This window comes from Ischnura elegans, chromosome 6 (genome assembly GCF_921293095.1).
Source record: "Ischnura elegans chromosome 6, ioIscEleg1.1, whole genome shotgun sequence".
Classification (NCBI taxonomy): domain Eukaryota; kingdom Metazoa; phylum Arthropoda; class Insecta; order Odonata; family Coenagrionidae; genus Ischnura; species Ischnura elegans.
Window position 1 is genome coordinate 41,244,130 of NC_060251.1, and position 24,072 is coordinate 41,268,201.

At 35.8% G+C, this 24,072-nt stretch overlaps 1 protein-coding gene across 2 annotated transcripts in view; it reads right to left on the reverse strand.

Annotated features, from left to right (window-relative positions):
• Positions 1–23,295, reverse strand: part of LOC124160548 — a 34,845-nt gene extending 11,550 nt beyond the window's left edge. The window contains exons 1-13 of one of the 2 annotated variants that reach the window (XM_046536412.1): positions 22,797–23,295; positions 20,609–20,823; positions 19,195–19,422; positions 16,274–16,437; positions 15,316–15,551; positions 14,217–14,419; positions 13,936–14,109; positions 11,533–11,648; positions 8,543–8,794; positions 7,779–7,998; positions 5,076–5,234; positions 4,758–4,882; positions 4,333–4,509 (exon numbers count right to left, since the gene is read on the reverse strand). In XM_046536412.1, coding sequence (XP_046392368.1) covers positions 4,333–4,509; positions 4,758–4,882; positions 5,076–5,234; positions 7,779–7,998; positions 8,543–8,794; positions 11,533–11,648; positions 13,936–14,109; positions 14,217–14,419; positions 15,316–15,551; positions 16,274–16,437; positions 19,195–19,422; positions 20,609–20,823; positions 22,797–22,881 — 2,354 coding nt within the window. In that variant the 5' untranslated portion in view covers positions 22,882–23,295. Of the gene's footprint in view, positions 1–4,332; positions 4,510–4,757; positions 4,883–5,075; positions 5,235–7,778; positions 7,999–8,542; positions 8,795–11,532; positions 11,649–13,935; positions 14,110–14,216; positions 14,420–14,508; positions 14,631–15,315; positions 15,552–16,273; positions 16,438–19,194; positions 19,423–20,608; positions 20,824–22,796 lie in introns of those variants that run through there. The other variant, XM_046536413.1, reaches the window with a different exon arrangement.
• Positions 23,296–24,072: the final 777 nt, after the last annotated feature.

Below are 24,072 nucleotides of genomic sequence, written 5' to 3' on the forward strand. Positions count from 1 at the left end.
GAATATGGCTGTAATGATATCTTTCATTTAGGATGCGTTGGTGTCTCTAAATCGTTAGCTAATTCAGTGATTAACAGTGAAAATTTCCTTTATCGCTGCAAAAAATGTGTGACTTCGCCGCCATGTGACTCGCCGCCATGTGACTCATTAAGCCAGATCCATAAAAGACAGGAAGACATGTTCAAATTAATTCTTAAACTACAATTCAATGTTTCTTGTTGTGTAGAATTAATTGAATCGCAAAAGAATGAAATAGTGTCATTAAAGAACGAACTTCGATCCAAGGTGGACTCAAGTAACAGCTCGACGTACGCTAACAAAGTAGTGTGCGCTCAAGAACTCTCTACGGTCAAACCTGTGCCTGCCGTCCATCCTCCAGCAAATCCTGTGCAAAAAAGTTCATCGATGATTAGAGTAGATTATAGTAAAAATCCTCAGCAAACTACCAAACTGAGGAATGTTACCAAACATGTGACCTTTGTCCCCAAAACAGTTAGTATTGATTCCAATGCGAGTAAAGATGTCAATCTAGTAAAGATTGATCCAACGAGGGAAACTCCTGATAATGGTGATAGTTACACAGTAGTGAAATCGAGACGTCGCAGGAAAACCCCGCTGGCCGTTGGTACCAAACCTCCTTCAGTGTGTACCCTGTCGGCAGTTCCACGGAAGACGCATCTGCATGTGTGGAGGTTTCTTCCAGAGACCACAATTGAGAATGTGTCTGATTTTGTCGTAAAAGTAGTTCCTGGGTCATCGAGTAAGGACTTAGACATCGAACAGCTTAAGGTAAGGGATAATAAATATGCCTCATTTCGGGTATCTGTGAGTCCCGATATCGGCAACGTCCTAATTGACAATGACGTGTGGCCAGAAGGTGTAGTGGTGGACAGATATTTTTTTCGGAATGCAACAAAGAATCCCCTTCCCGGATAGTTGACTCGCAGTTAAAAGTGCTACATCTGAATATTCAGTGTATTCGCAATAAACTGCTTGAACTTGAAGTGCTCGCGAGTGAATATAAACCGGATGTGATTTGTCTAAGTGAACACTGGTTAAACCAAGAAGAAATATGCGCAATAAAACTCCCAGGGTATCGCACTGTCGATGTTTTCTGCCGTATAAACTATAAAAATGGGGGTGTAATTATATTACTGGAAGAATCACTCTGCCACACACCAGTTAAATGTACGAATTTTCAAGATCGACTGATAAACTTTTTGAGTATTGTATTGTTGAAATTATGAAAGACGAGTGTAAATTCATTGTAGTTTCACTGTATCGATCTCCATCCACTGATTTCCGGGTGTTTCTGGATAAATTTCAACGATTAATTGAAGAAATTCATAAATGTAACAGGTACTCTAAAATTATAATAACCGGTGATTTCAACTGCAATTTACTCCACAATACAAAAGACAAAACTGATTTCTTAGATATTCTTGCCGCTTTTGATATCAAAATAACAAACTTTGCTCCCACTAGAGTTACTCACTCCACTCAAACAGTGATAGACAACATCCTAACCAACATTGACCTCAAAGATGTGAGCACCCAGGTAACTCATGAGCATATCTCAGATCATCTTCCCTTAATTGCTACCTTTAGATACAATGCAAATCCTGAAGCAAAGTGCCAAATCAAAAGAAACTTTTCTGACCAGAATATGTCACATTTCCTACTGTCTCTCAATTCCCAGGACTGGTCAGAGGTCTTTAATGCTAAATCTTTTGAGGAGAGTTTCCATAGTTTTTACTCAGTTTATCTGCACCATTTTAATGTGTCATTTCCTATGGAAACGAGAAAAATACATTCTTTTAGACAAAAAAAGTCCTGGATCACAAATGATATAAAATTCTACTCATCACTCCTTAAAAAACTGGCATATGAAACAAAATTGTCTGGTAGTTCCAAAAGCAAAGACCACTACAAACTCATGAAAAAACAGTACAGACTTCTTCTCTCGAAAGCTAAAAAAACATATAATGATGCAACTTTATCTAAAGCTACTAATAAAACTAAAGCTGCTTGGAAAATTATAAATAGTGCCAAAAACAAAGATAAAAACTATGTCTTACCCAGCTCTCAATTCACTTCTAGTGAAAAGTCAAAATGTATGTATGATCTAGCTGATGCTTTTAATAAGCATTTTAATTTGTTACCTGACACCTCAGATGTAAGTCCTGGCACTAATTCTGCTGCGTTTAAGGCACCTTCTATCTTTATGATGCCCTCCAATGAAATAGAGCTAAAGTCCGTAATAGCAAATTCATGCCAATACAGTTATAGTTCTGGTGTTGATGAGATCCCTGGTAATGTAATATACCTCAGCTATGATATGATTAAGTCTCCATTTCTGCATCTAGTTAATGAATCTCTGAGACTTGGAATTTTTCCAAACTCACTCAAAGTGTCTAAGATTGTGCCCTCTTATAAGAATAAAGGTAATACTGATGATTTGAATAACTATAGGCCAATTGCACTGCAAAATGCATTTTCCAAAATTTTTGAAAAAATAGTCTACTCAAGATTTGTATCATTTTTAGACAAACATAACCTACTTTCTAGTAATCAACATGGGTTTACAAAAGGAAAATCCACAGTTACTGCTATTACTCATGCAATTGATAAAATACTGGTATCCATTGATAATAGAAATGAAACTATGGCTTTATTCTATGATTTTACGAAAGCATTTGATCTTGTAAATCATGACCAGCTATTGATTAAACTTTATAGATTGGGCATTAGGGGTACTCCGCATCAATGGATAAAATCATATCTACACAATAGATCTCAGGTGGTGACCATAAAATTTGATGGAGTCAAATATACTTCAACTGCTCGTCATTCAACAGTGGGTGTTCCACAAGGATCAACTCTTGGTCCACTATTATTTTTATTATATGTAAATGACCTTTCATCATCCTTATCTTGCAATCAAAATAACACACCAGTTTTATATGCTGATGACACGACAGTGATAGTGTCATCCAATTCTGAACAATCATTGATTGATCAAGCTCAGTTAATTTCAAATGAGATCAGTAAATGGTCAAAGGATAACTTTTTAATTATTAACCCTAACAAAAGCAATTTAATGCACTTTAAGACCAGTGGCCCACGATCAGAAAACATCAGTGTAAGTCTGAACAGTAAACCTATTGATCAAGTGGATAACTGTAAATTCTTAGGAATACATCTGGATTACAAAATGTCCTGGGCAGACCACATTGTATATATCAGCGGCAAACTTAGTTCTACTTGCTACTTGTTAAGACAGCTCAGTTCCACAGTGGAAAGGAAAACTTTATTAAACCTATATTACAGTGACTTTTATTCACATGTTACTTACAGTGTAATTTTCTGGGGATCAACTTATAAATCCATTAAAATATTCTGTCTACAAAAACGGGCCATGAGAATAATTGCTCATAAAGGCTATAGGTCTCACAGTAGACCAATATTTAAAGAATTGCTTGTACTACCCATTCCGTGTGTATATATATTGTCAACTATTATGTATATAAAGAATAACCTGAAAAATTTCACTTTCAATAACAGTGTACATAGCCATAACACTAGATCGCAAAGTGATATTCATCACAATTTTGTACGCACCAGAGTTACTAAAATGGGGCCCACAGAAATGGGCATCAAACTTTTTAACAAATTACCGAAGGAGATTAAAAATGTAAATAATTCTAATTTGTTTAAAGCCAAGTTAAAAAAACTACTTCTGGCTAAAATGTATTATTCAGTTGATGAATACTTAGGTGATGAATTTTAACTCTTTATGTTAACAGGTAATTATTCCTGATTAATTATGTATATCTGTATTTTTCTGTATTTACATGTATTATTGACGTGCCTTATATCTTGACCATTGCAAATGTACTAGATCGTTGGGCAAATAAAGATATTATTATTATTATTATTATTATTATTATTTATAGCAACTACCTTAAGGCTTTCATTCAGCATAGCAGACAGTACATATCAAAGAAAGTGAAGTGGTATTGTTGAGAAAGTATGTATGTCAGAAAAGCATTGCTATGAGAACTTGATTTAGTAGGAATAGGAACTGGAATATGTAGCATGTCCACCTATCAGTTCCAAAAAAGAAAAAAATGGAAACTTAAAGATCTGTACTGCTGAGCTTTTGGATACCAGCTAATGAAAAAGGCAAGAGAATATGTATATGCCAAAGGGTTCGTACATATGTGGTAATTGGTCTTTCAACTCGACCTTACCTCCTCAAGAAGGGAACAATCATGATAGATTTTTGATTGCTATATAGGTTTTGTGTGAAAGTTTTGAAATCAATCTTACTTGTTATCGATCATTGAACTAGCTTGTTTTCTTTCTTTTGAAATCAGGCTCGCTGCTTGTTCTAGATTTTTAAATGTGGTTTTTTCTAAATCTTGTAGAACCTTCTTTGCATTTTCAGTTTCCTTTATGTAAGATGAAACTTCTGCTGCACTGTAATCCCCTCCTTCAGAGAAAAATCTAAAAGAGAAATTCTTTTTATTTAGAAAGTTTTTATTTTTAGTGGAATTGCATGGAAATTTTTATTTTGTAAGAGAAGAGAGAATTGTCAATACATTAGGCGTATTTAATCAGGGAATAATTTTGTAAAATAAGAATGGTAATTGGAAATATAAGTATAACCATGGCCTGAGTTAGCATTAACGTTTTTACATTTTAGTTGATTTTTTTCTTGAAAACATTTAAGATGTTACTGAAATCATACATACCTTATAAATTTAAGACGCTTAATATTTTTTCCTTGAATTGAATGAGTCAGGTGTTTCATTTCCTCCTTGATATTGGACAAGCTTGTTTCTAATTTATCAGAGGATGATTTTTCTAAATTTTGTAACTGGATTGGAAACAAAGACTATTTTTACTCACCTAGTGCATGTGTGTTATTTTTGGAATTGATATTGTGAAGGTATGGCAAATAATGCCCCTTTCGTGAAATTTGGATCATAAGATATCATTGTTTGCTGTACATATTGCCTTTCAGTTGTTTGCGCATTGCTTCTCGTAATGCATATGTACTTCTTACTTACCTTTCGATGAAATGCGGATATAGCTGTCTTATTTTGGATGTGTTTCATGTTACTCATTTCATTCTCAATGACTGATTTCATTTGGTCACTTTTCTCTTTTATTAGCAAGGACACACCCTCTTGTTTCGTGTTTATTTCCTTTTTGGAATTTGCCATCATCTGTGTGTATTAAACAAAACCACATTATAAATAAAGATTATGCCAGAATTTGAAAGTCTGGAAGACAAAATGAGAAGTTATTTTTCATTGAAGTGGAACTCTTGATGGAAATGTGGCTAGGTACATATCCATAGATGGGGGTTCAAAGTTATTTAATGTCCCCTTCCCCCAAAATTATTTCCCTTGCGGAGCTTATACCTACAATATGTACATCTGCTGAGTAGATCTGTATCACCTATCATCTGCCCCACCGTTTTATCGATATTGTAACCGTACGGGCGCCGTCCCTCGGTCTACACCAATACTAAACTAATACCAGGCTAACGAAAATCGGGTCGTGAAATAGGTTCTCATCCGAGGAACCGTGACAGGTTGCCAAATGAAAGGTCGGGACACAAGTATATATGACAGCATTTATTTTAATAATTAACCAACAATTATGCAATTTAATTACCTTCATTAACCGAGAAACAGACCAAGCATGCGATGAAAATGAATATTTCGGGTGGAGAAGAAGCAAATGCGAAATGACTAGCACGTGTAACGACCAAGCAAACCAACATACGGAACTCGGAAAACATACCCCATTCCCTCATTCACATCATACCAAATTGCGAGAGAACTCAGCACGACAAATTCCAGGCAGAGCAAGTACTTGGGGCTCACAACTTTGGTGTCCTGGTGGAACTCCAGGATGGTCCTGGCGACGTCGCCGCTCGAAATCAGGATAACTTCCGGCGTCACGGTGGAACTCCAACAGCTGTTCCGGCAAGACCGCCGCTAAGAATCAGGATCGTCGCTCCACGGGGCAATCAGCCCTTCCGGCCACCATCAACCTCCCACCAGGCAAGGTTGTCCGTGATCCTTTCACAGCCGTGGTTGACGAGAGAGAGAGAGTGAGCCTCCGGGCCTCACCTCCCAACTGACACCTCCTCTGCTTCCCCTCCTTTTTTTTCCCTCTCGTCGTCCGAGAACATCTGCCTCATGACGTGCATGGAGTTCTCTCGCACGCGAATTCCGTATTGTTTACACCCCTGACCCATAACCGCGCTGGCTTACTCTCCTCCTGGTGACCCCGCGGGGTTACAATACATATATTTATATTTCATATAGCTGCGAAAACCAATGATCAGTTTAACTTTCAGCATTATGCCAACAAAATATACAGGCTGTTTCAGGAGGAATCTGCAATACTTTAGGAGTTGTTAGGGAAGACAATTTTTACGCATTTTTTGTTCATATACGTGGGGTTGCAACTCCTTTATTACCAAGCTGTGACAATGCAAACATTTTTTTTGGATGTAAAGAGCAGTTACCATGAAAATTTTTTTTTTTTTGGTTTCAAGCCTTTTGTCATTTTATTTCATTCTCAGGATTTTTTAAGGAAATTAATTAATTAAGGTTGAACAAAAATGTCTGAAACAATCCAAAAATTGATGAGATTGAGCAATCGTACAGTTAATACTCACTCAAAGCTTTCATGTAATTAAGCTTGAAGATTGTTTCAGACAATTATAATCAAATTTTCATCCAACCTTAATTATTTGGTGTCCTTGAAAATCCAGAGTATGAAATAAAATGTGAACAAAGCTGGATACCCAAGAAGAACTAGAGAAGAATTGGAGGGATTTGGAAAAAAAATGTGTTTACTAAATTGAAAAATTTGACAGTTGGAAGTCATATTCAACTTCAATATTTCTATTCATTAATGTTCGGTAAATCTTGATTTGGCTGAAATTAGGCCTACTAATCCAAATGGACTTATTGGAAATCAATATTGTTTGATTTCTTTTCATAAGAGTTCTCATTGGTCTTCCATTGCTGATAACATCAATGAAGATGTGGTAACTACTTTTAAGGATCTGGCTCTAAAAATATAACTTGTTGTCAGTGGCGCCGACTCCATGGGGCTTGAGGGGGCCCGAGCCCCCCCAAATATTAGTTATGGGTGTGAGGAAAAAATGTGTTAGGCTTGTCGATTTTCCCCAGTGTGTCCAGGTATCGAGATTCGAGTTATCAGGGTTCTAATGTTGATCATATGACTCTTCTAAAATGCTTATAAAACTTAAAACTCACTACTTATAAAATTTCCCAGGGCAAGATCCCCGGTTTGGGCCCCCCTAATAGTTTTTGCAAGTCAGCATCCCTGCTTGTGGTGTATCTTTAATTGTGAAAATCAATATTTTTTTCATGTGCGTACGAATCAATCAGGTACTCCTCAAGAAAAATCTACCATTACATAAATTTTAATTTACTCTTGAATTTTGCTTAGTTAAATTTATCCTCTACTATTGTTTTGATACTTGCCCATCTATGATGAGGCTTTTCCTGTCTTTTTAGTTGACATTATTGTTATAAAATTAGCTGAAATGGGGGTCATGTGCATAGAGCAGGGACAGAGAACACAAGCCAGCCCTCCTTTTGTGCCCCTCTGAGAAATATAAAATCTTTTTGTTGCTCATGCTGGCATTAATGTTTTGTTATTCCTTGAATTAGTTTATGGACAGTGATTTTCACTGGAAAATTCAAGACTTGATTAACTACCTTTTGATTGGATGATAGCTGTTCCTTGTGGCAAAAAAGTTCATTTAGCCTTATTTGCTTTATATTCTTTTCTATTCTATCATATCTTTTTTCATGGAAAATGGTGAACGTTTTTTGAGCTATATTTATAAATGACGTTTGCTCTTGTGTCCATTTCTTCCCATTTTCTACATACTCTTCTTCAATACTTTGTTTGAGTTGTGCCATTAATGTCCATAATCTGAAAAAATTGAGGAATAATAATGGGAAAGAGTCTTTAAAAAATTGGAAGGGAAGTTTTTCTAATGGCAAAAAATTTAGTTTTCTCTTTAATTAAGCCTTTTATCAAAGCAATAATTGATTTGTGATATCTTAATCGTGTTATGAACTCTTGGAATTTATTTTTGTCTGATCGGTAATAATGATTTTTTAAGCAACATTTTTTTTCCAGTGTGCAAATTTTTATTTACCAATCAGTCTTTTCCCATTCAAATCGCATAAAAATTTACCTGTCAGCAAATTAATTCAACTTGACTGAGAATGTATGTATGTACTCTAATTTTTACCATATTGACCCTAAGGTGTTTGCCAGATTTTTGAGGGAGGTGGTTCGAGCTTTAGGATGGGGAAGGGGTGTAGCCAGCATAGTTTCTCTGATGTAAATCAGATAAGACTCAATAACAAGTACTCATTTGTGAGATGTTTATTTTGTGAACTTTTTTTATATTAAGCAGTCATTCTTACCTTTTCGTAATACATATAACCAACATAAACATCGAACTTACCTTTGGGTCAAGTCTTGCAGTAATTTACAAAACACAGTGCATGAATATTGCAGTGCAGGAATAATTATTTTTTCTCCCTCTATTCCAAAGTGTGTAAATGCCTCCGGTGGTGTCTCATAATACTTCAGAGATCTCTTTGGATGATCTTGTAAGAATTTTGAAATCGCTGCTTTGAGTTCTGGTGCATTTTTCTTGAGAAAAGGATCATAATTACTTATTATGTCGCCCTGTACCTTAAAGTTTTCTGCTGCTCTATTAAGAAGAAGAGGATATTTGGTAAATTTACTGTAGTTGTGAAATTTAGAAATATGGTCTCTTTCACCAATTTTTTCATAATGACAATGGAATTAAGAGTTCAAAAAAAATAGATCCGCATATTTCCATTTTTTCCATGTGTCGTGTACTTCTAGCTATATAGGGTGAATAGATAATGACCTTTAACTCTTTAACACTGATAAATTGATGATATCATGAGTTTATGGCAAGCGGCTTGGTACTTCTCAGCCACTACTTGGCTTCCTGCATTGGCCAAATGTGGTTTGTTGTTGTGGACAGTATGATGAGCAATTCCTGCCCTCAAAAAAAGTTCACTTTGAACCAAATGATAAACAAGAGCTCTAATGACGTACCAAATCATGAAATGTGGGTGGTTACTTTCCAGTTTTCTTACTTTTAAGTTACTAGAGTATGTTCTGGTATTCCTCTCGGGCTCTTCTTCAGGCTATTGCTGTCGTATTAGCCAATGTGTTGGAAAATGACTTGTTTTACATTCTCAAGGCATATTAATGACTCAATGTACAATTTCATGCTGAACTGAATTGACTATTAGATGAGTACAACAGTAAATTTTAAGTGTATTGGATTGGCTGATTTTCTTTCGATATATGTACTTTCTGTACTTTCCTTATGTTTTTCATGCAATTGATTACCCGTGTCCAAGAATTGCTTAGATTAAAGCCAGTAACACAATTAAAATTTTTTAGATTGAGGCAGATCGCGATGGTTTCCTTGATTTTGTGGTCCCAGTAGGGTTGTGTGCAGCAAGGTAATTTTCATCTCCCCATCAAACGGCGTGATTTTCATTGACACTGTGTTCCACCACAGCCTACTTCTCTGGTTGTACTAATCTAAAATGCCCTCCTTGCTCTTACAGCCTTGTCTCAACCATTGGGCCTGTTTCCCTCACGTATATTTTACTGCTTTTGCAAGGAACCTGGTAAACCCCTGGCATCTTCAGGCCGGTAGGATCTGTGCCTTAATTTGGGTGGTGGTTTATGGCTGGTTTGGATGTTGTACCACCATAGAATGCGGTGGATCTTAATTGCCAGATATGGTTGAGTCATATGTTCACTAAGGCTCAGGAATGGCGTTAGGATGCCCATTAGATATTTGGCAGTATTGTATGTCGGAGAGTTTATTGCACTGACAATTGGCCTCAATGGTATTCATTCCTTATGAATCTTGGGCAACCTATAAATCCTAGGAAGCACTGGTGTTTGAGGTAGCAGATTCTTAACTGTCTCTTGTGGCAAATCTATTTATTTAATTATCTTAAGGTTCTTCTGGGTACAAAATTCATGGGGTCTCGGGGTATTCTCCTGTATGTGCTGTCCCTCAGTAACTCTAGAATATTATGACAGTAATCAACACTTATCATAAAGACAGTGGTATTGCCCCTGTCCACAGGAAGAGCAATGATTGATATTTCTTTTCAATGAATTCAGCGCAATCCTCTCTCTCTTAGAAATGTTGGCTTAGGGTGGAAATGCATGCTTAAGGACAAATGAGAAATCACTTTTTACCTCCTCATCTGCATCACTGGGAAGCTTCTGTATTGCTTGCTCTACCCCTCCAATTATGTCACCAAATGAAATGTTTCTTGGTGTGGGGCGAAGGTTAGTCCCTTATAAAAAACTGAGTGTGTACTGTCATCAATCCCCTCACCAGTTATGTTAATAACTGTGCGGTAATAATTAAAATTGTTTATTACTGCTGTATGGTTTAATGTGGAAGTTTTTTTCTCACCTTATCATTCATCTATATCTACCAAATTCTTTTAATGAATTGAGATTTCAGGTCTGACTGAACAACCACATTGCTGTGGCCTATCATAATTCTCTTTTGCAACTGATTGGCTCTGAGCTAATCCATTCTTTAAGTATTTCAGACCTTAATTTTGGAATCCTGGTGTAACTTCAGCGGTATGTAAAATTCCCCAAATTCTATTAATATAATGGGAAACCATTTTCTTGCTAAATGGATGAATATTTATGGAAAGTAAGTTTTCAAAATATTTCTCTCTATGTATGTACTAAATTGACTGCTGATCAAAATGTTTTTGATTCCATATTTGTAGAAATTGCATTCAAAAATCCTCTTGTTATATATGTTGATCTTGTCTTTGTAAGCCTTGAAAGAATCAAAGTTTAAAGTGTAGTATAATTGTAATAAAAAAGTGGTATTGGGTCTGACATATCACTAAGATAATGATGAAAAATCAACATTTACACCTTAACATATGCTAAGTAGCATTGCTAAGCTAAAGATGGAATCGAGAATCTGTTTGCAGTGGAGTAGCCAGGAATTTTGTTCGGGTGGGGTCCAAAACCAGGGGGAAAATTTTTGAGAAACAGGGTATTAAGTGGAGTGTTTTAAACTAATTTTAACACTTTTCATAACTGAAAATACTTTATTTTTCAAAGAAATCTTTTGTAAATTCATGATTTTTCAATATTTTGATTTCTTTTATGAAGCAAAGTAATTGTTATTTTGGGGGAATGGGTGTCCAGACCCTCCGGACCACCTCCCCTGCTACACCACTGTCTGTTTGGAAATATGTGGTCTTATCGAAATCTCTGTGACTGAAAATGTTGCAAATAAATTAGGTATTGAAACATAAAATATTATATGTATGGATTTGAATCATTTGGTGAATTAAAATGACAAACAGGAAGACATTAGTGCTGGAAATAGAGTTTAGGTGAACTTACTTCTTTTTAATACTATCCAGGAGAGCTTTAATTTTTTCCATACATTTATCTATTTTTTGTGATTCACTTTCTTGCCTCAATGTGTCAATGAGTACACTCAGCTTAATTTCCATTTTCTGTAAAAAAAATTGTATTTCACAGAAAACAGTCTATAATAATTTGTAAAGGAATGGCAAAGTTAGACCTATAAAATTAGGAAATACGTATTAAGGAAAAATTATTTAGACCAAAATCAGAAACATTTTTAACACCTATACATTATATGCAGTGACTGATCTAATGTACTGCTTTTTTCATCTCTATAAGTTGTTCCAACTCAATCCTGTATATACTCATGCCGTAAAATATTATTCAATGAGAGCCAAGCCACGTTCTAGTTCTTTGCATTCATTTTATTCTTACCTCCATTTCCTAATCTCGCATGAACCCCATGCAGCATATATGTTAAGACCTCATACATATTGATGTGGTCCCGTCCAAGCCGAAATATGGAGCATGTCAATTGAAGTGCTCTGCCGGTTTTGTCGGGAGCCCTTTCTCCGCCTCTGTACATGACTAATATCCACTTCCAAGTCTTCCGATCATGTATATGGCCTTCAGTAAGCTTCCCTTTTTCGAACCGTGTGTGCCGTTTATAAAAAGCAGTATTTGAATGGAAGTTATGGGGCGGAAACCTCCATCTACATATTTTTCTTTCTTATTTTTACGGCCGATTTTGACGAATTTAATGTAAATAGGGCATTGAATATGTCAATGGAGATGAGCAGTTGGTAGTTCTATGGGTGGTAGCGAAGAAAATACTGAAAATGAAATTTTGTTTTCTTCCTGCAGCTCTCTGATTGTCCTCTCTTCCATAGTTTTTCCCCTCTATTGGAGATGTGCCCATGCAAGGACAGGCCCTCCCTCTCACTTCCTTTTCTTGCTGAGTAATATCTCAATCTTACTCCTGAATGAACCCACTCCCGAAGGTGAAGATGAAGCCCCTCCATTTCCCATATTCACCGTAACTTACAGTTCTCCTTTTATATCAGTGCTATTTCTCATAGGGATAAGATCTGGGTTTGCCTTAACTTGCGTATTTGTACATAACTTTGCTAATAATTCTAATTCCACTATATCCAATTTATTTTACTTGTAAAACATAGGCTATTCGGTGGTACCAAGACTATCACTCCCTACAATGTGGTTCTTGCAATATGCTGTACTTGCTATACTGGGCTTCCACTTTATTGTGAAATGACCACGTTTGGCTGAAACTAGTTGCTCTCAAATGAAGTGCGTAACCAAACCAAGTTGATTTGCATTCATCATTCACGTTCTATTCAAGACTTGTCCACTAAGTAACCACTATTTCAGGACCACAACGGGCTTGTTGGAGCAGTAGATATATTCAATCTAAAAAAATATTTAGTTGCTCATAAGGAATTAAGCAATGTTATTAGGAAGATTGTATTGCTGTATTTCTGCTCAGTGCCAAGGCTGTAGTGAGCAATGGTATGGGGAGTGTCTCGGGCCTCAGGCTCCCCAGAAATATTAGGAAGTTCACAGTCACAGTTGATACCCCTTCCATTGAAATCCTTTATTAATTTATTCATCCCTTTGAGGTAAGCCATTCCCCCTCAGAAATGCATCTCCTTCACTCTTACCCGTACACTCGAAAAACTTTTCTTGATATGGCCTTGCTGTGTACAACCTTTTAAAATGCATCCTAAGGAAAATCATGTAAAACTTAGAGGTGCATACCAAAATTTGATAATTTGAGGGAAAAAATGCCTCAGAAGCTAGAAGAAGTCCATGCAATTTGAGTAAATTCTTGAGTATAATTGAGAAATAGAAAAAAAACTGAGTCAAGCAAGAAATTGAGGTATAATTGCTTGAAAAAATCTTGCTGAACATTCACTTGATCATAATCAAGGATAAATCAAAATATGCAAACATTTATTTGCTCTGTTATTAATATAATAGATCCAGCCTTTTTTGTGCCTACGTACTAATGAAACTCTGTATGAGACTTGTCTGTTGAATTTACAGGATGACTGATGATAATGAGTAGAAAAATAGCATTCGGAAAAAATCATGTGGGATTTCTGAGTTAGTGCCAGGATAGTAACACCAAGAAGTTTGAAAGCTACATCAGTGGCAATATTTGCCGTTACCATTTTGAGAAAAGGTACCATTATGCATGGTGTTATAAAGTATTAAGCGAGGCAAGTACATAATGTAATGTAGGTGTGACAACTTGGAGCTAATCGTTAGAATTTATATCCAAAATTGACTAATGGAATTCTTTTGGAAATCTCAGTAATTACATTGGAATACATAAGCTTATTAGGAAGTTTTGCATGGTTGTCTTGTCTAGTACTAATGAAATATTGATGAATGAATTAATATTTTTTTAGCTACCTGAATTTCATTGAAAGAAGCCTTAATTTTGTCACTTGATATTCTTTCAAGTATTTTTCTGTAGTTTATCAAGTGATACATTTTGTCTTTCAAATTCACGTCCATGTCTTCCATGAATGAAAATGTTTGTATTCTCTGTTTCTCCATCTTTGACATCAAAGCTCTGCATAATGCCTGCAAAATGTAGGTAATACATAGTGACAATTGCAAACATTTGTCTTCTAAAGATTTATTGATATTCAAAAGCTAGCCTTAAAAACGTTGTAAATATGCTGTGATACCTTGAAATTTGACATTCTTCTTAAGTGCATAGTCTTTATTTTCTTCTCATACTCATAAAATTGACGGATATCATTTTCTGTAATACTTATTTGTTCTGTTTCCATTATATCATCAATTATATGGTTCACTGTTATCCAGTATTGTTGTTGTAACAACTTAGATATATTTTCTTGGAGGCTGATGAGTTGTAGGATCATCTGTTCTGAAACGATAGGTACACTTTTTCAATTAGTTGCAATGAAGGTTTGTGCAGAATGTTTCAAGAAGCATAACTTGTGTCTCTAGATTTACTCAGTGTCAGTCCATGTTCCTTGCAGCATTTTTTCTGGTATTGCAGCAGGTATCTTTGGATAAGAAGGCAGCATATTTCTTCTTCTTCATGTTTAAAGTAGACAAAGTATTTCTTCATAGAGCTGGAAGAAGAACTTCTTATCTGAAGATACTACTGAAATACCATATACCAATACAAGTGTTAAACATGAATTGATGCTGAGGAAGTCATATGAATCAAGGTGTGTGTCAAGAAATATTTGGTTCTTTTCCAGTGAATAGATTGCGTGAAGAGTTTTCGGGATTGTCACTGGGTCAGGAACTGCATTACTGCTAACATTTTGATGTTTGACTCGACCATCGTCCTCAGGGCTATTGAGCCATACAGCATATGGCCCTGAGGACGATGGCCGAGTCAGACATCGAAACGTCGGCAGTAATGCAGTTCCTGAACCAGTGACAATCCCGAGAACTCTTCAGGTAAGGTGTGTAGCTGAATATGTTTTTAACTAACATTTGAGTTTATTTTACAATAGGTATTAATGACAACAGGCATGGCTTTTGACCTGAAATTGACTCTACCAGTACCCCTACAAAAAAGAGTGGCAAAATGTTGTGGTGACATTTATTTAACAATGGTTCTTTGAAAATCTTTTTGAATTTAAAAATCTCTCTGAATGTTAACGGTGACGTTAGCACTTTTTCAGTGATAAGCAACTTACTGTAAAGTTAATTGGGTTTCAAAATTAGTGATAATTAATTATTCAGCATCAGGGAATACAAGAATTATTTATCAAAAAAATGATACCAGGCGAATGATTGCTCAACTGAAAATTAATTGTGTCCCAATGCAACTTCGTTTATATATAAATAAATTGCTTAAAATGGTTGGGATATCTTCCCAGGATTCAGTTTTGAACTGATTTTCTAAGTTTTCCAATTCTTTTAATGATGTAGCAGTGGCATTATTTTGGTAAATTTCTAAAAATTTGGCTCTCTGTAAATCTATATCTGCTGTGCTATATGCATTTGCTTCCAGATACTTGTACTTCCAAAGTGATATCCTGTAATGAAAATTGTTCATTGGAAATTAGTTGTTATGCATGTAGCTTTTTTCTTTCTTTTATTCATTACTTTACTTACTTAGGATAAAGCATCAGCTAAAAAATTCTTATTTTGAAAGTGGTACTATTATGCTAATGCATGAACTGTCAATGGGAATTTCAGTGAGTGCTGCATTGATGCATGGTATCTTTAGTAGTAGAGGGATTGTCTTAAACCAACAATTGATGTGGTAGCACCAGGAGAATGAAGACATTGATTGCGAGACTGTTACATTCATGTGATTCACCGATTCGGGTGTGATATAGTGAAAGTTTGACACATTGACATTTAAAGTAGTTGCACTTTTTCACAATTATTTTGTGAAAAAGTGCAAAGTTTGTGCAACACATATTGGCTCACAGAGCCATCAATAATGGCACTGTGAGCCAAAATGCATTTTATTATTGTGAAAAAGTGTACTTCTCTATGTAGCCATCATTACATAAAAGGGACAGATAGCCAATAATGTACATCGTTCTGTATCAAAATTCAGAAAATTATGTGAGATCTCAGGAAAATCAAAGATATCCTTTGTGTTTTTGGAAAATTTTATACAAAAGAAAGCTTATTATGTGAAGTTCAGATGCTGTTTAGGATGTGGTTATCATGAAATTATGTATCTCAAAATATTTAGTTTGTTTTCAGACTCCACTTCCAAAATTTATTAAAATCCATATCTTACCTTAGGTGATAAAATATGCACATTTTTCTCGCTCTTATAGAATACTCCTGTCTCTTCTTCAGTTTATATTTAAAAATAACTGGAGTTATGAGTTCATTCAAAGAAATATATTCAATCAAATCTGTGTTCATTAAAGCATCCAAACACATTGAATCATTTATAATCTGAAATATAAACGGTTTGGATTTAAGATCGTTCTCAATTCTCTTTTTTTTAGAAGAGTGATTATGTTATGTGCATAGAAATTGGGCTGAGATTAACTTGTGGAAGTTAATTAGTGTCAACGGCTTTCAGGAGCAGCTGCATATTGCGCTTCGTAACGCAAGCTTTTGCAGCCATTACAGGTTGTATCATCAGGCGATGAATGGCATGGTTGGATCATTCCAGGCAACCTTCATCGCCTGATGACATGACCTGTAATAATGGCTGCGAAAGTTCATGTGACACAGCTGCTCCTGAAAGCCGTTGGCATCAATGAATCTCGCTGTGTAAGCCTATGTTTCAAGTTGTGGAAGTTAAACTAGAAAACATGGGCTAAGTATGACATTAGATTAGGAATGTGAAAAGACTGGGATAAGAAAGAAGTAAAATATTGAAGGGAAGTAAGCTATTTATCAAAGTCAAGGCTTAAACATCATCGTGGATGGAGGTACACTTGGGAAATTTTCGCGTGCATGTGGAGTCATCAGATGGATATCATTATGGTAAGGCATTGGTTTAGGCTTATTGTGAAAAAAAATCATGTGGCTTCCCTTTGGTGGATGCATATTCAGACCACAACCTTGTTCTAATGAGTTAGGAGGAAGCCGAAGAATCAGGATAATTGAATCCTTGTCCAAGACTTATTGTTAGTCTTCAATTACTTTGGCTAATCTTCCTGTTGAATTCAATTTTTATGGAGGGTGGCACTTACATTATATGTATTTAATTCTTCTGTTTGGCAAAAAGCTTATGTATTACTTATTTTACCTTTTAACTGTATTTTCTTCCTCCCTGACCTAGAATTCTCCCTACCATCATAATCTTCAGCTTCCCCTCCTCCTGAAGTCCGTGACCTATGCATCCTATTTCTCTTGTACAGTAGTTTTCACCCAAAATATGACTTTATTTTTTAATAGCAGGCCACCTAATGTTGCTTGGGGAAGATAGTACCCAGAGAAGTGGGAAGCTTGAAGCTTGGAAATTCATGGTCACATAACAGGATTTTTAGGCACGCTGAACAGCAACCAATGGAAGAAACAATTTCCATATAAAGTGCAAGGGATCAGCTTCATAGCATTGATGGCTGTGTGCGCCAGTATGTGTATAGTCCAAAAATGTCTCGTGAACGATCATTCATGCCCCAGCAAAATGGTTAGCACCAAGACTATTAATAGGTTAGTGTAGTATTATTTATGTTTTCCCGTTGAGCGAGTGAAGAGTTGTGCCTACTTGGCATGTCCAACCACCGAAGTTGTATGATGTGACGTCAAAATCGATAATGAGAAAATGACACGAAGGACGCATCAGATGCGATGGAAAGTAGCACTATGTGGTTCAGGAGCATGAGATGTACCTACGTGTTAACTTTGGTTACAATAGGGTGGTTTCCTATTATTTTTTTATTGTCTAAATCGAAAGATTATTACTCCTGGAGTATGTATTTCACGCTTTTAGATTTTTAAATGACGATATCTATTTTTTGCGATTAAATGAAAAGTGAAAATTTTCAAGCGCACGAAAACGCGACGTGTAAGTAGGAATGATGGGAAATCTCTCCGTGCGACGTATTTCTGGTCCCCGCTGCCGCCCTGTGAGGTGACCTTGAGGCGAGGCTTAGCGCTGATACGACGCAGGTTGCTAGCGGGTAGCTGAGTGCCCTGCTGGCTGGTAGCGCTAGGCTTAAATAAGGATTATTCATACCTTATCAAATGAAGAAAACTTTCCGACCTTAGCCAGTTTTAATAAGTGATTATTAAGACATGTTTCCCTGAGCTCTGCGCCTCATGCATGCATTGGTAACCTCAGATGATGTATAACTCCTATCTTCTCCTATAGAAACTTGGTCCCTGTGACGTCACGTGGAGTGGCATCGCATGGGCGCCAATCTGCCCCTTTTCAAATGAGGATAAAAATGGACCAATGCCATTCGTCTAAACCGGTATTTCTAAAATCAAATAATTTGTATATTATGAATACACTAATGGTGGGTAACGGATCGCAATCAATGCCTTTCGTTTTCTTTGATGAAGGAAACTACCCTATTCATTGAGCCGTATGGAAATGCATAGCGCACAGACAAACAGACATCCTCTTTTATATACTGTTTAGATTTCTATCCATTTCACCATTTCCATTCTCTTTCATGTTCACATCTTGAATGCTTTAAGCTATTTCTCATTATATTTCAGCAGTATCCATGTTTCTGTTCTGGAGAGTGCCCAGCCCCTTTTTAGCCTCTTATCTTTACACCTGAATAATGGTTCTCTAATCAATTCTTTCAAATTTGTAAAAGGCTGTCATAAAACCATTCCCTGCAGCTGGTCACTACAGCAGGCATTAAACTAGGCCAGGGGTCTCCAAACTACGGCCCGCGGGCCAGATCCGGCCCGCCAAGGGCTTCCATCCGGCCCACGCACTCGTTTCAAATAGCGCGCGATTATCGCTCGTTTAACTCTGTGAGACGCCGCTAGTAGCATTGCGGCACTGTACTACACGTCAAAGTTGCCTTCAACTGTTCGTAAATAAGAAATACGCCACCAGATACTTCAGTAGACGTTGGAATCGAATACTTCAGTCATCGGCAAATTTGCTATCCGGCCCGCGGGGCGATTAGGAACTTGGAATGTCGCCCTTTTGGCCTAGTAAATTGGAGACCCCTGAACTAGGCCATGGTTGGGAATAATATTGTGAACTTTTTCATTAAATTATTATTAACATACCTTCAGATGCAATTCCAGAAGTGATTTTGCCTCTGAAGATAGTTTGTCTGAGGCATCCAAGCATTTACTGTAGTATGCATATAAAACTTTCTTTATTGCATTCGATTTTCTGCTTTCAGCATTTTTAAACTCATTGGATAACTGTTCAATAATCTTTACTTTTTGGTGAAATATTTCTTTTCCATCATTCCATGCCTTAGCCAATTCTTCGTCACTCACAACCTTATTCTAAGAAAATGAAAACTTAAAATGGTCATCCCAAAAATCTTCTCATATGGGATTGCAGGGAGGGATTGTTTTTTTGTATGGAATTTATTATTAATGATAATTTAATTTTAATGATTAGTTGGTTTATAAGTAAGAAAATTTTCACAGTATTGAGTATTGATACTGTTATCATCATCATCTAGGATGAAAATATTATGTGATTTATACTCTAATATAATACTTAGCATATTGAGTCATGAAATAAGATACAAGGTTATAAATTTGTGTACTCATTTGTTTTAGTGCATTGTGGGTAGGAAGTTCACGGGGAGTAGTGTTTGTCAGTGTTGGTCAATATATTCAACCTATCTCTGGTTAGTTTGCATGTCATGAAAATATATGTACCAAAGTAATTAGGGTTTTTTGTCAACTGCAACTGTAGAAGCCTCACTGGTACTATGGTGAATAGTGAAGATTTTGAGGCAAGAGCAAAATCTAGATATTGGTTCTTATCAATGAATGAATAAGGCAAGAAAGTGTTCTGCTATATACATATATGTACGATATGTATCCATTTCTATGAAAAAAAATGAAAAATCCCATTTTAATTTTGAAAAATTCTGCTTTTGTTGATGGTAATAGTTTTTGTGATCTCATAAATTTTAATGTAATCTTTAGGAATTTATTATTCTGTGGTATGTAATGTGTCCAAAGTATTATGTATACATATTTTATTTCTTAGCTCTGCAAAACAAAGCTTATCTTTCATTAAAGCTTTCTTTCATTGATTTTAAAATTTTCAAATTCGTTTCTTCTGTAACTTTCACATTGTTTTACTTTTGGTCATTACTATCCTGGATAGCACCTTAGTTTACTTTGCAAATATTGCTTGGTTGAAAACAAGTATGAGTTAACTCTGTGCTTGCTGTTGGTTAGCCTGGTTTTGTCAGTATTTTAGGAGCGTGAGTATTTAAAATAATAAGTAATTTAAATAATGAGAATAATATTTAAAATAATACATTCAAGCACAGTAGAGTTGGCTTCTCTATATTCTTTGCATTAATGTTGTCTTATTGGTCTCAATTTGAGTGCATGTGACTTAAAAATTGGTGAAAGTCACAAGGGTAATTGATTTTATATTTTTGATGTGGTATTTGATGGCTTTAGAATGACTGTCATGATATATACAAAATATTTAATTTCTTACTGGCACACCTCCTGTAGAATTTAAAATGTCTTCAAGTTCACAAGAATGCTTTTCTAAGGCGCTGGAGGCTTCCTTTATTAATCCCATAGACTCCTCTGATGAGCTTGACAGTAACTGGCCTATTTTTTTGTGAAGTAATCTGATATCCCCACTATCCAGGATTTGATATTTGTTTAAAAAAGTGCATAATGCCTTAGAACACCATTCTTGAGGGCCTGGAATACATAAATTTGGAAAAAATTGGTGCTGTAAAATATATAGGTACCTACTGCAGTTTAAGGTGAGATTTTTTATGAGATATCAGTATCTATGAATTTTCATTGTATTATGCAATTTTCTGAGGTCATAGTATAGAATTCCGCTCTCTTTTCATTTTGATTTCCATAGTTATCTCATGAATGAATTTCTCCGGCATAGGCGATGTCTGTATTCTTCTCTCAAAATTTCACAGCCATCATGGTGCCCTGGCTTTAATGGCAGTCCTTCAGAGCAAAACTGTTCTACTCCAATCTGTCTTATCAGACCAGATATTTAAAATGAAAGAATTTTCCCATAAATACCATTTGAGTGCTTCATATCCATTTTGTTTGATTTTGAGTAATGGTTGTTCATTTGTCTGCTCTAACTTTGGTCAAAGATTGAAAACACCATTACCTGGCTAAATCTATTGACTTCACTTTGGTGTGGTGTAATTTTGACTTTGCCTATTACTTCAGTGAATAAAATTGACCCATATTGCAAATAAATGGACTAACGTTCAAAGAGATGTTCCTTTGAAAACGACGAAATTCTGCAAGAGCACAAGTATGGGTTTACACCAGCAGTGCATGTGTTAACAAAATGTTATGATTTATACTTAGAAAGGTCATATTTGCCCTGACCATCTCGATAAAATTAGTTACTAATAGTTCTTTGTTATCTTTAACAATCTAGGCAAATTCTTTTTTTGCATTGATTAATTCCAGAGTTTTATTAATTCTCGATTTTTATAATATTACCTTTAATGTTTTCGCAACACGACATCTTCTCATTGAGCTAAAACTCTTTGCAAACCCTTGATTCAAGATGTGGAAGATAAAAATTCATATTCAACAGTAACATTTTAAAATTAAAATATATACATTTTTTCTGCTTCAGTTTTTTTTCAACGTTTGAAACACATTTTGCCAAAGCAAAGTTGCTATTTTTTATGTATGTGATACCGATTGATAAAATCAAACTGACGACCAAGTCTCTTAAGTGCTAAATAAAATAATCCCAAAGTTGTATGTAATTTGTTCTACCATTATTTCCTTGATCGTACTCCACCGTGCACAACTTAAATGAACGACGGGTTGCATACACACCATTGAATTCTTGCGGATCGAAATATTCATTTTGTTTCCGTTACAGCTTGTAATTTAATTAGGTATGCAAATTTAATGTATAATGAATATTAAATTGTTATAGATAAAGATTAAATATACTTTCAAACTATGCAAAAATCTCTTCAAGCCATGAGGATGATATGGTAGTAAGTTCTGAAAAGATTGGGTCACAGGATCGTGAAAAAATCAATTATGATTTTAATCCCGGATAAAACCAAAATATCCACTATCTTTTTACATTTCATATGTTGATAAAGGATACTTCCTTCTATAGAATTTAATTGTATGTAACTTGAGTATTTGAAGTAGTAATACTGATAGCGTTATCGATAATCACGGTTCTGTAGTAATGAATTATTTTCAAAATTACTATTTAGTCGTACGTCATAGGAAGTTTTTTTCTCTCCGCATATCTCGTGATCTTTGGCAATGGTGTTCGAAATTTAAAATGGCTGTTAAATCACGGAAAAAACAAGTTATGAAATGGAACTTTTGACACTGACGATGCGGAAAGTTGGCGTATAATAAAACTATGTTAAATTCTGAGAGAATAGAACGCGGCAAAAATGTTTTAAGTGCCGCCTATTAAATGAATCTTCTAGTGCCTATATCCTAGTTAGTATATAAAAGTGTAAAATTTCGAAGGTTTTAGTTACCTTTTAAATAACTCTGAGTAGCCTTGCACCGTATTTATTGGTATAAAATAATTGGAAAAAGCAGATAAAACAGAGATTGGTTTCAAACATTGTCCACCATCTCATATCTGCTGCTAATTCAAGCAGCAAGCAGGAAAACATGAGTGACAGATAGTGTAAACTCACCCATATCAGGATCAAGTTTCTCGACCAGCCTCTTGTCATCTGCAACATCGATGATATTCCTTGGGGGCTCCATTATCATTTCCATTTCGAAATGCGCCTTTGAAAGTGCTAGTTGAGGCCTTTAGCCAGAAATAAATACTCATTTAATACTGCTTTATTCAAAGGAGCTTCAGGAAATCTGCAGAGGTTTTCAATGTCTCCGGTAGCTTGGCTTGTGGCAGCAGTTATTAAAAATTTGTGTCGTTTCAGGCTAAAAATCCTCAGTTATCAATTTAGTGAGTAACTTCAAGTCTTCTTCTTAAGTTAGTTCGACGTTTGATCTTCGATGGGGCATTGAAAAAGAGGAGTAAATGTAAAATATTTTGGCTATATTTTACCTTTGAGTTTCACTGCAATTGATAATTGAACGCTGAATATGACTTCAGCTCTCAGAATCGTTAGTTAGCAAACATGCACTAATTGATATTGATGGTCTCGCAGGTGGTGTATTTTGGTCTGTTTTTTTCACGCTGTATTGACTGGTAACGATGGTTACCTGACGTGGAGTACCTTCACATGAGTGAAGATCGGCTTGCATTCGTGGTTATGGTGAAGACCAGCGACTACTGCTGCTCTCAGCTTTCAGTAGCCGCAGAAGATTTCCCTTTAGGAAACGTCATCAATCGACTGATGTCATCGGTTACTGCACCGTACTGCCATTTGATTTCGGAACGCTTTGGCGGTACTGCCAGTGAATTTCGGAACGCATCCAATATTGTACTGTTATTGACGCCAGATATAGTATAGTTGTTAATACGTATGAAGTCTCCGTTAGCGTAATTAGAAGCTTTAGAAGATGAGCAATAATTTGATTTGTTGTCATTCTCACATGTACACGCGATTGTCGTTTTCCAATTCCTTACCACTATCTGCTTGCCCTTCAGAAATTGTAGGATCCAATTTTGTTGCTATGGAGTGAAATGGCAGAGGAAAAGCAGTAAAGGAGCTGTTGGGGCTCCCTCATTTATGCGAGTTATTTTTGTATTCGTTCCGTGTCCATGGAGGTAATTCGATTAATATATAATGTAAGTTGATTGCATATAAATCGGGAAAAAAAGGAAGAAAGTAATTACTCTGTGTCAGGCTAGTGAATGTGCTATTTATTAGTTTCTTTCATCACAGCAGGTGTTACCACATTAAGTATATTAATTATACGCTGAGGTAGCACCTGCTGCGATTAAAGTAACAGCACATTCACTAGCCTGACACCGAGTACTTAATAGGCTACTTTACAGAG